Source organism: Platalea leucorodia (genome assembly GCF_965183815.1).
Source record: "Platalea leucorodia genome assembly, chromosome: 8".
Taxonomy (NCBI): domain Eukaryota; kingdom Metazoa; phylum Chordata; class Aves; order Pelecaniformes; family Threskiornithidae; genus Platalea; species Platalea leucorodia.
In genome coordinates this window covers 14,782,692-14,794,899 of record NC_138830.1, presented here as the reverse complement: position 1 = coordinate 14,794,899, position 12,208 = coordinate 14,782,692, and the positions used below count along the sequence as shown (strand labels likewise).

The window sequence follows — 12,208 nt, the reverse complement described above, 5'->3', positions numbered from 1 at the left end:
GAAGCACTGCAACATACACTAACCCTGATTTCATTTCATGCAAGCTACTGCAACACTAAAAGAAGCAAACTGAGACTTGACTCTGAATCCCAGCTGAGCCTGAATACTCCAGGAGCTGGCAGGGTTGGTTTACTTCCAGAAGTTTGATTTGTTCTGCTTCAAAGATTGCTGAACAATGGCATTTGCAAAATGTGCAATTGCAAAATGGATCACTTGTTACCACTATATTTGAGCTGCCTTCTTAAATGAGCAGAGCAGCATGCAGTTAAAATCTTGAGTTTTAAAATACACAGATCTGCCTGTTGAATATTTTATATTGAAACAGTCTGCATCCTAATAGGCTGGGGGTATGATTTTTTTTTTTTTTAAGAAGCATATTAGGTTTAATCCCCCTTTTTAATTTTCAGTTCAGTTTGCATTTTTAATTACCTATTCTTGTGTGTCATTTTAAATAGATTTGCCATGCCAAGCACTTTTCAAATAAATGAGTTTTTAAATGATCCTTTATGTAATTAAACAAGAATTGAATCATATTGTACATTCTTGTTATCAGGAAGCTCTTTCAAAGTATGCTCTGGGCATTTGACAATTTCAGATTTCCTTTGTGGTTCTTTGTATTAAAATGACAGTTTTGGGTTTTTTTCCCTACATTCTGATTATGCCAGTTCTCAAATGTGATGGCTACTGCTAATGAGGATACAAGTAATCCCATCAGCTTGATCCTTGGAATTCTCTTTTGCTTCACATAAAACCTTCATTCATATTTCATCATCATCTCTGCAATTGCAATATAAGAGCCTATTAGCTCACTTTTGTTATTGAATTTTGCCTCACTTTAGTTCAAATAATGAGCACCTGTGTTATTCACTGATTCCCATCTCAATCTGCATACCAATGTCTACTAATTCTGAAATATAAATTAAAGACAAATATCAGAAAATAAATGTTATTCTACTCAAAATACCAGTTTAAGAAGAAAACTGCACAAATAAATAAGATATATACACATTATTAAAGTTCGTTTTTGAACCCTTAAATTATTCAAAAGGACTCATATTTGGTACAGAATCATTTTTTCTGTTGTCATTTCCAAATGAAGTTTCATAACTGTGCTTTCAGAACCTGGCTGGCTGAGGTAATGAGCTTTTTCCATCTGCCAAACTGCTCACACACTGAATATGATATGTAAGTCAGCCTCATAGTCGGCTTTAATGCATGTGGTTTAGCGTTCAGGACTGAAACTTAAAATGAGGGTACTTATTACAGTAGTTACTCTAATCTCTAAGACTGTACTACCAACACTAGTTATCAGGCAGTTCCAATGTTGAACTTATTTTATAAAAAAATAGCAAGATCATTAACTCAGTTTGTGGCAAAAGCTTGTCTAAGGTACCATAAGGGAGGCATGGTGCTAACACACTTGTTCCAATGAAGTATTAACACAGGAATGACCATGAAAAGGTGTTGGCACTAACATCCATTTTGCAGTACAGCGCTATGTTCCTTTTGATATTCCCTTTACAGTATGGTCACTACATCTCAGATTGTCCTGTACTGTTTGCCCGTCCTAGATCATGACCTGGGTGTTCACATTCCATCCTTATCAGCCAAGCACCAGACCCACAGTCAGTGAATTATTTGCAGTACTCAAATACTGACAGGGCCATGGTTCTGCTCCCATTCTACTGATTTATCTATCAATCAGCCACAGGTGCTGGGAAGCCCCTGTTGGTTAGTTCTTTAAAAAGCTGGAGCAGTGCTCTAGAAAGGCCTACTGTAATCATTCACTCCAAAGTGATAGTGAGTTTGGTCTGATTTTGAGGGAAATTGTGACACTTCTCTTCTTATATATTCATTTAGGATGAATTTCAGATTTATTCTCGTAAGACTGTGACATGGATCTCCGTATCTGCACTTATCAAAAGTAGATCGGATTATCCAACCATTGCTGAGGAAGACTCAATCTTCAGCAAAGCCATAATGAAGCCAAGTTTGCAAGTAAGTAAAGTATTCCCTGCAGCATCTGGGAGATGATAGCAAATCTATATATCTATAAAAATCCTCTCTTACTCCAAGGTGGGTTATGAAAAAAGACTCCTCACTACTCCTGAGAGAAGACCTCCATTATAAGTAGGAGAGCTTCAAGACACTGGGGTTAGTAGTGAAGAATCAGAGTCCCAAATCAAAAACTCATTCCTGGCATAGGAATCAAGGAATTTAGGGGTGGCTCTGTGTCTGAAGGGAAACTGTGAGGAACTGAACATCACAGCTCCCACACTAACATGAAAACAGGGATGAATGCAGCTGAAGGGGAATAGAATGGAAAAGTGCCTAGGCAGAGCTGCACCAGTATTTCCAGAAATGTTTCATCAAGGAGGGTCTGAAACACATTTTGCTTTCTTGCCTTTGTATGCACCAATTCTTTAAATTACATTTGCTGGAGTCAGGTCTTGCACTGTTGACTGTTCCTGCAGAAATGTATCCTGGTCTCTGCTAGTTCTATAGCTTTGAGATCCCAGTGAGGCACTGGGGAGAAGGCAGACGATTAATTGATCCAAGCAGATCACAATGTCCCTCATGAGTTGAGTAAATATAATTATCCCCATTTTAGAACCAGTACCAGACAGTTCAGTTATATGTCTTGCTTAGCATTACACATTAAATTGGTGTGAGCAATAGGAATGCAATGGTACATTTGCTAATATCTGGCTCTTGATTATAGATACTAGATCACTGCACTGAGGAACCCATAAAAGAGCTATATTCCCTTCCAGGAAATAGATTTCTAACTTGTTAGCATTTATTTTTGTATCCAGTAGAAATTTTTAGTAGAAATTTTCATTATAAGCTTAACTTCAGCTGAGCAAAGCTGTTGCTATTACTGCTGTTTTGTGTGGGCATATATTAATGTACATAAGAAAGTTTAGTGCCAGCTAGTTTAATCAACTGACACAGTATGAAACTGAAGACTGGTTTGTAACATTCTTCAGAGGATTGAATTAGTAACATAAAAAAGCCTAGTACAGCCCGCAAATAATAGGCCTTTTGAACAACACTTTCATATCAATGAAAACATCTAGATAGAAAAGAACAGATTTCAAAGCAGCAAAGAGCAAACAGTTTAATCCTTCACTAGCAGTTCAAAAGCCCCTACTTATACGTCAATTATAAAACCTGTTTGCCGTTTAAGCTACCTAAGTCCACAGAGTAATATGTAGTGCCTAAGAGCTGTCCAAGGACCTGTTCCGGCAGCAACTTGAGTCCCTCATTTCCCACTCCAGTTTTTAGCATTGCAAATAGTGCAGCTCCTATTGCATGAAATCCTAACTACAGACTTCTTGTTAGGTTAATGACTGTGGTTATAGCTCCATTTTGAGTCAGTGTATGAGTTGAGTATAGATTTCATTGGCCTATAATAATGCTTATTGAACTGGGTAAGGAGAGTCCCCTAGAGCTGATTTCTTTGTTACTTATGTGTATAGGTGTATAGCCTGGCCTTCTTCCAGCTGATATGAAGCACCATTATCCCTAATAGGCTTTGTTATTGTTGCGCAGGACAGGACAGCCTCCTTTTACAAGTTATAAATGGCAGCGTGTGTTCCTAATGGGTGACTGCTCTGCAAGGTCTTATCATTAGTAGTGACTCAGGAAGTGTCCAGGGATGGCCTTTCTTGTCTGTTGGCGTATCTGTTCAGTGTAAGGACTTGGCACCATGCCTGCAACCTGCCCAAAGCCCCCTGCTTTCCTCAAAGCCAGACAGAAGATAAGGGAGTTGTTGACTGAAGACGGGCTTTGACAACTGCCTGTGTACCCGCCACTGCATCAGGGATCTCTTCACTTCATTCTGTGAAATGAGAGTGAGCACTGTATTCCTTCCTTCACAAAATGGGGAGAGAAGTATGCTGCTTTGTACTTGCTTGACTTAAAGATCTGTAAAGCTTACTGGAACCTGCACTGAGTTAGGGATCCCACTCTATAACATAACTAGGGAGTTGGTATATGCAATCCTGTCTTCTCTCCGTCCCTGCCCCCCATATAATTTGCTTTATCTGTGCCTGACCCCAGTGAGGATGCCTAGCTGAGATCTGTGAGCAGGCCTGGGAGTATATTTGTTTGCTGTGTTGCATATGTTGTTGTCCCTGTTCTGTTTTGCAGGTGAAAAGTATCCAAGTACAAAAAATCCGCTATGTCTGGAATATCTATGCAAAACAGTTCCAGAAAGTTGGGTGAGTTCAATGTCCTGGTTACACAAGTCTCTAAGGAAGTCAAGCTTCTTTGTGAATAATGTCCTAAGGAAAACACTCCCTTTATATTTTAGAGCCCTAGAAGACCACCACACTTGCTCAGCTATACATGCCAAATTTGGTTCTGGTCTCACCTGCAATGAACAGAATGTCAGGTACACATTTTAAAACACAAGTACTCAACGTATGGATTTCAAAGAGATGTAACTTCACTGCTGTTGGTGCACTTCCCTTGAGTTTCTTGTGTATCCATTAATATGCATGTAATTTTAGGTGAAATGGCCATGCATAAAAAATTGAAGGAAAAGGGCTACAGAATGTTGTGTATTCCTTGTCAAAGTTTTTGAAATGTCTCAGTATTCATCACTGTTATTGTTCTCAATCAGGAAATAACTATGTCCTGTAACTATGAGCAGTTCTTATTTGGACTAAGAGTCCATGCGACAGTGCAGATAAGTTGTGTGTGTGCTTCTTCAATGGGGCTCAATGTAATTGTATTGAACTTCTAAATCAATTAGTTCTGGTCATTGAATTTATTCTCACAAACTACTGTATCATTAGGCAATTTACGGAATAGGTGTTCTTGAAACTGCTAAATGAAGAAATGATCTTCAGTTGACTGAATACTGAAAATCCAGCTCCTGACCTTATCTCATGTTGAATCTTACATTCAAATCACCCTTAACTTTATGCAAAACTATTTAGTTTTAGATCATTTAGTTTTAGGTGCAGAATTCCTTTGTTTATGGTACTTCAAAGGAATTTTTGTGTGATGGAAATGTTTGTCTAAAAGGCTGTGTTACACCTCTTGTCTGTTTAAGTAGATTTCACTGGTACAGTCATCTTTTCTGACATAAGCACTGTAGGGGCATTTAATTTTTTATCTTTTTCTTGGAGAGAGATCCTCACAGCCTTTAAACAGGGATCGATACAAGCTCTCAGGAGTATTGAAAGCTGCAGCTTCTTGAGTGAGCTACATTGTCACTATTTTATCTGTTAAGTGATGTATCTTTATCCCATACAGGAGAGTTGTATGTGGGCCAAACACTATTGATGTTCCAGTGATCCCTATTTGGAAACTACTCATCAAAGAGGTTAAGCATTCCTGTTGCTTTTATTCTAGGCTACTTGGGGAGGCAGAGTGTGCATAGAGAATATAATGGAGTCTATGTCTGAATTATCTTCCCAGTACTCACTCATCAAACACACTCCTTTTTCAAATCCTGTTTAAATCTGTTCCATGAAATCACCATAAATTCATTTATTCTCCATTGTTCCCTATCCTGTTTCCCCATGCCTGTATGACTGCTTGGTATTTGTATGTATCTGTGTCCTGGGAGCTCATTCTGTTGGCCTTACAAGGGTCAGTGAACGTTTACAAGCTGCACTGGAAATCAAACCTTCCAGGCAAAAGCTGTCTCTTAATCAGCAGAGGCTAAGTAGACAGCAGTAGCTGGTCTATGCCTGCAGCTGCAGAGAGATCCAATGAGCTCATGACTCTGAGCACAGCACCACGTAAAGCACCAGTATCTTTTTGAGACAGGAACTGGCTATATGTGGGCTAAACAGAGTGTTTGTGGAGATGTGCCTATGGTAGTGAGCTCCATCCTCATGGCACAACCTGCTCTTCTCTCACCTTTGTTACATTTCTTGTAAAGAAGCAAGCAAACAAGGCTTGGGCTGAGCCATTCACATCCCCGATAACATCCTATTGGTCCAGATTATTTGGCCCTTCTGTCAGATGTAGGTGGTGCAATCTGATTAAACTGAAGCCACTGCTAACAAAGTTAGAAAGGGGGTCGGAAGACACAACACTTAGCTCAGTAGCTTTTATTCCAGCCCATTTCTAACAGGATGGACTGTCTGGGTATACTGGAGTCATTTAAATGTGGCCAGCTCTTGAGTATTGCTTTCTCTCCAAACAGGTCTTAAATCCATTTTACGTGTTCCAGCTGTTCAGTGTATGTCTGTGGTTTGCTGAAGATTACATGGAGTATGCCACTGCCATCATAATCATGTCTCTCCTCTCGATTTTTTTGACTGTATATGATCTTAGACAGGTGAGACACCTCACCTTTTTCCACAAGGAGGATTTATTTCTAATGTCTGGGAAAGGCCAGGATGTTACAACGTGCACATATACAGTGCTATGAGAGTTAGTCAGAGGTTTAGTCTCGTGACATTGTGTAGTAGGCATGTGCAGTGGCCTGGCCTCCTAGTCATCGTAATCTCTGTGTGGTTCTTTTTACCCACATTCTCTCTTCCCCATTCCAGTGCTTCACTTTGTAACCTTTTGTTACACCTTCTCCATAATTAGGGTGGGGAATTTCTTTCTCTGTATGATTGTATAGTTCCTGGCAGGGCCAGACTCTGGTTTATGAGGGCTCTCATAACCACAAATAACAAAAGGGAATAATTGTTAGTGGATGAATTGCATCATGTAAGATGTAACACTTTTGTGTGTTCTCCTTTAATTTATAGCAATCGGCTAAACTGCACAGACTGGTTGAATCTCATAACAACATCATGGTCACTGTCTGCAGAAATAAGGAAGGTGACTCCTGTACACTTCTTTCTTCAATGTGTTTCATTTCTATAGCAATTTATATCAAACCCAAGAATATACAGTATCAAATCCCTTTTAGAGCACTTTCCTCTTCTATCTCTCAGCTCGATTAACTAGCTTCTGCAGATTGGGTTAATTTGACCTAGAAGTATGTTGTGGCACATCAATCATATTCATAACTGTTTGAGTGCAGCCTTAGCAAAAACATATCAGGAAAACTGTCATTTTTCTTAAAGCAGTGCTGACAGAGCCAACCGCATAGCCATTAAATGGCTGTGAATCCATGTAATTGCTCCATGCAAAGTCTGTTCATTGCCATGGTATTTAGAGCACAATCGAAAAAGACGAAGTCAAACTAAGAAACGTAGATCCAAGCTTCTTCAGTTAGGTCAGCGCATTGGAACAATAACCATTGGTTGGACTCCTGGGGAGATAAGAAGGAATTCTGCAGTTTGAATGGATGCCTAGGCTTTTCTAAATATTGGAGGTTGTATTCTTAGGTCCTACTTGTGGTCCTTTGTTTATCAGCCATTATAAAGAAGTAACAATCTATTCAGCAGGTAGTTCCTTGTATTTTTTTCCCTTACAACAGAGAAATATATGAAGCACAAAGTTTGCATTGCATGTCACCTACAGGTTTTCAAGAGCTGGAATCACACCATCTTGTTCCTGGAGATACACTGGTTTTGAAAGAGGGCAAAGCCCTTTTGCCATGTGATGCCATCCTGATCAGCGGGCAGTGCATTGTAAATGAAAGCATGCTGACAGGTACAGCTCATCCCTCCCAGATTTACCATCAAAACATTATCATAGCCCCGTGGCTTCAGCCAGTGACACAGGATACAGTGTTTTTATGTATCACCCTTATGAGATAGATAGTCCATCGCTAGCCTACAAGGGGATTCTTTTGGGTGTTTGCTATTATAAAGACTGAATTGTAGTTAGCCCCAGCTTATCTACATAAACAAGATGGACTTTAGGAAGGGCAGTTCATCCTTTTCTTCCTTTCTGGGGTGCAGAATTTAGGAAGGGATCCTCTGATTAGAAACGAAAGAATGGACAGTGAAGAGGAGTGAACAGGACAGGAGAAGAAACAGCATATCCGGAGCAAAGCTGTTCCCACACAGTCCTCTCAGGCTGTAGGGGTTTCTCTCGGTCACTCTGAATGTCTCATTGCTGATTGCTGCAACATCTCCAGCCTGCTGAAGTGTCTGTCTAGCCCTCCAGGCACTTAGAGCCATGCTCATGTGATAGCAGTGGAAGACACACCAGGTGGGAGAGTTCACTGCAAAGCAGGCTTTTTGGTGCAGATGTTCATTGTTCTGTTTCTTGTCTTTAAATTTTTTCTTGGTCTGAATTGAACTGAAACTCACAGTTCTGAAATTTCATGTAAATGAGAAATTCCAGAAACCCCTTTCATTTAGAAAGCTTCAGCTGTCAGAAAATATTTCTTGTGCTTCACATTAGTGTATCTGCTCTGACATAAATAGGATATTTGTCAGCTGTCAAGCATTGAGCTAAAGGCTCTCCTTTTTACTAGGAAGGGGAATTAGGGAATGTCATGTTTAATCTGCCTAAGGGAATAGTGTAGTGACCTGCACATGAGGTTCAAACTAGGTAAACAACTTGTGGCCATCGAGTGGAGTAATGCAACACCAGTTCAGTTCTCTTTTCAAGTCTATATCTACAGCTATGGTTCAGAATCACTGGACTGCTTTCAGTTTTCAGACTTACATGAAGCTGTTGTACTGATGCAAAGGAGAACTTTTCTCTGGCAGAGTCTGATTGCTTGCTAGGCTTCAAACTCCTACTCACTCTGAAAATGTCACAATATAAAAGTAACATTTCTCTAAACTGGTTTCTTTAGTAAATACCTTTAACTTACCATCTAGATGTCTAGATAGTGTACTTATTTGAAAGTCAGCAGGCTGATTTTAAGGTGTACTGCAGTTTTCCTCATCTGAACTAATCTTTCCTAGGGGAAAGTATTCCAGTAACAAAGACCCATTTGCCCCAAGCTGATAACTTCAAGCCCTGGAGAATGCACTGTGCAGAGGATTACAAAAAACACGTCCTCTTCTGTGGAACAGAGGTTATACAGACCAAGTCAGATGACAGAGGAGTAGTGAAAGCTGTGGTGCTGCGGACTGGTCAGTCAACACTTCAGTTTGGTTTTCCTTTCATGCTTTTTCTTACTGGAACAGTCTGACTTAGTGTGCCCAGTCACATTAAGGTAAAGGCATTAATCCAAATTCACAACAGTCAGATGAAGAATCGATATCCTGGGCTGGGCTAAGCTATTATGCATTGTTTCCATTTACTTGGCATAACTTACAAAAACCACTAGCATATGATTACAAAGAAGAATTTCGCTTTGCTTCTGAGACATTGAAAAAATCCTCCTCCTTAAGACAAAAATAACTTCTTTCTGTGTTCTGCAGGGTAGGTCACATGCACTGAAATGAAAGATCTGGGCCTTCTTTCTTAAGTTACAGAAATGATGAGTCATTTTAAAGCCCTCCATGCTTCGTAGAGAACTTCTGGAAATGTTTTCCCCTTGGAATGATTTTAGTTTGTCTTTCCAGGTTTCAATACGGCAAAAGGGGATCTGGTGAGGTCCATTCTCTACCCTAAACCCATGAACTTCAAGCTATACAGAGATGCCCTCCGGTTCCTGATGTGCCTCATAGCATTTGCAGCCATTGGAATGATTTATGCAGTGTGTGTATTTGCACTTAATGGGGTGAGTTACTAAATGCAGGAGAAATGGTCACACCCGGTTTCAAGAGACTTGAAACTTGCGTGGCTTCATATACATTTATATATAAAAATATGGTCTTTGTCACTCTCCTTTTTGCCTTAGTATATGAGGCCATTTTACAATGTAATTGAATTTGTGACAGTACACAAGCTCTCATACATGCAATTCCAAGGTGCCAAAACCCACTGTTTCCCAACAGTCATTTTTTCTGAGGTCTTAGCAAATCCTGTGCAAGCACTGCATGTCTTATCGGCAGCCTTCTGTACACCGACTGCCTCTGTTTATGTGTTGTCTTCCCTGTGCTTGCTGATACATGTAATTATCAATGCATGTAATTGGCATAATGCTTTCTAGAGCTCTCAAAATGGGAGATCCCAAGAGCTTAGCACTCTGCAGGTAGCTTTTACAGAGTTTTTGTGGCACATTTGGTACATTACTAGAAAAATCACAAGTGAGTCAGGAGTTAAATGGGACACAGACTGATGTGTCATGCAGCTTTCCAAAAACTTTGGTTTAGATCAAAGACCCATCTATCCCTGTCCACGGTCTCTGAGAGTAACTTGTATCAAATGCTTATGGAAGCTGGTTAGGAAGTAGGGCAAGTATAGAACAATTCTTCCCTGGTATAGTCTCCTAACTTCTTGAAGAGAAAGTTTTAACAGTTCAGTAAGCTGTCTTTTGTATCTAGATCATCTAGCTGTAATAGCCACTGAAAATATCCCAGAGTGTGGTTTAATATATTTCTGAATTCATTTATGCCTTGGACTTGACAGCACCTGTGGCAATGATTCCCACAGTTTCATTATGTACTGCCTAAAAATGTTTTTAGAGCTGCTGTCTAAATCACTGAAGGCACTGTAGATTTTTGTTTTAGAGAAGTAGCAAATAGCTGCTTTCTATTTGATGTTTCCTGTACTATCTATGATTTAGAGATCATTGGCCACCCCTTCAGCCACCGTTCTTCCATGTTACAGAGCCCTGAACAGTACAGGTGTAAACACAGATCCCTGAAATTTACTGATGTTACAAAGAACTCCCTGTTTTCTTCTGCCTTTTTTTTCATATTTTTATATAGTCATTTGCGGGGGGGGGCGTAGGGGTGGAATGGAGATGACCTTCACTTAGTTATCACTCAGCTTAATATCCTTGAGAGCTTTTGGGAAATAACTTTTGCAAAGCCAACTATCCTGTATCAGTTGAGTCACCCGCATCTCCACTGATTTTTTCCAGAGTTCTCCAGGAGGTTTATGGGGTATTAATTCCCTCTGGGAAGACTGTGTTAGCTCTTCTCTAATGTTCCATATACATCAAGGGTCAATTATTTCTGTATTTTAATTTTAATCAAGTTTCTCAATGTGGAACTAAGACTTACTGTGTTAGGAAGCAGCAAGGGTCAGCTATTCCCTAGGGGAAGGTAAGCCAGGAGCCGAGGGTGACCAGAGCACAGGTAGTGCCCTCACCAACCACGGCACAGTCACACAGTATCTAAACATGGTGGGGAGAGATGGGTGCTGCTGACAGCCCATCAATAGTCCCAGGCAAGGCAAAGTGGTAAATAATCCAGGCAGACCAGTCCGAAGCAGAAGGAGATGAAGACAAGAGACAACGCTGCAGTACATGTCTGAAGGTGTCCACCCAGGAGACAGTGCTAGAGGCAGGTACACCTGCGACATGGCTCAGACAGAGACTGAAGGCCCAGGCCTGAGCTTAATGGAGCTCCTGAACCCAAGAGCAGCGGATATGGGTGGAGGTGAGGCTAGTGAGGGTAATTAAAGCCTATTAGTGAACCTAGGGCCCTGCCATATTGGTCTCTCAATCTCTGGAGGGTTCGCCTGAAACCCCTTTAAAAACAGTTCACTCATTCTCATGCATCAAGGTCAATGTATGAAATAGTTGTACACTGTAAATGGTAGTTCTGCAATTTTTAAAGCCTAATTGCTTTAGAACATCTTCAAAAACTTTCAAGAAATCATTTCATGCCTTGATAATTATCTGCCAATGTAAAGTCGAGGTCCTCAGTTGCAAGGCTGATTCTGCAATTCATCTTTTGAATAATTTTTCTCCTTTGGAATAATCTACAATCAATTGGCTCAGAAAATTAATTCCCCTTGGGATATCAAAGAAAGTGTATTTAAGAACATATCCTGGTGTCTGCTTTGCAGTTTTTCCTTTTTTTTTTGTTTAACTTCTCCCTTGTAATATGTAAAATACATGCTGATGTTATCACAGCAGCTGAAACTGTCTTGTCAGATTGGTGTAGGATTCAGTCACATGATATACTAAATGCTTTCTCCTCTGTGAGTGTGTTTATCTAAAGGTGATGTTTCATTCTAACATAAAATTGAAACAAAATATTATCAAAATGGTGCCTTCTGTGGTCTGAAACAGTATCAATGAAGGGAGAATGAGAACATGATGGAAATTCAGCACATCAAATGCAACGTGGTTTATGGTCAAAGTCCCAAGCTCAGAAGCAGTAATAATAGAACTCTAAGATGGTTTGCAGATCCTTCTGAACTGCAAATTGGCTTTAGTTTGTGGGGTCTCGGTTCTGGGACCCCGATTTGAAATGCATTCAATCCTTTAGCAGTGATATCAACTGCCAAGAATAACAGTGCCAACATTCAGCATACTGGC

The 12,208-nt window shown here is 40.1% G+C and overlaps 1 protein-coding gene across 1 annotated transcript in view; it reads left to right on the top strand.

Annotated features, from left to right (window-relative positions):
* Positions 1-12,208, top strand: part of LOC309594496 (putative cation-transporting ATPase 13A4) — a gene marked incomplete at both ends in the record, with an annotated part of 41,986 nt that overhangs the window by 8,685 nt on the left and 21,093 nt on the right. Inside the window, 9 exons of the mRNA XM_082320441.1 lie at positions 1,861-1,998; positions 4,156-4,226; positions 4,319-4,399; positions 5,269-5,338; positions 6,170-6,304; positions 6,726-6,798; positions 7,447-7,578; positions 8,790-8,960; positions 9,396-9,553. Coding sequence (XP_082176567.1) covers positions 1,861-1,998; positions 4,156-4,226; positions 4,319-4,399; positions 5,269-5,338; positions 6,170-6,304; positions 6,726-6,798; positions 7,447-7,578; positions 8,790-8,960; positions 9,396-9,553 — 1,029 coding nt within the window. The remainder of the gene's footprint in view (positions 1-1,860; positions 1,999-4,155; positions 4,227-4,318; positions 4,400-5,268; positions 5,339-6,169; positions 6,305-6,725; positions 6,799-7,446; positions 7,579-8,789; positions 8,961-9,395; positions 9,554-12,208) is intronic.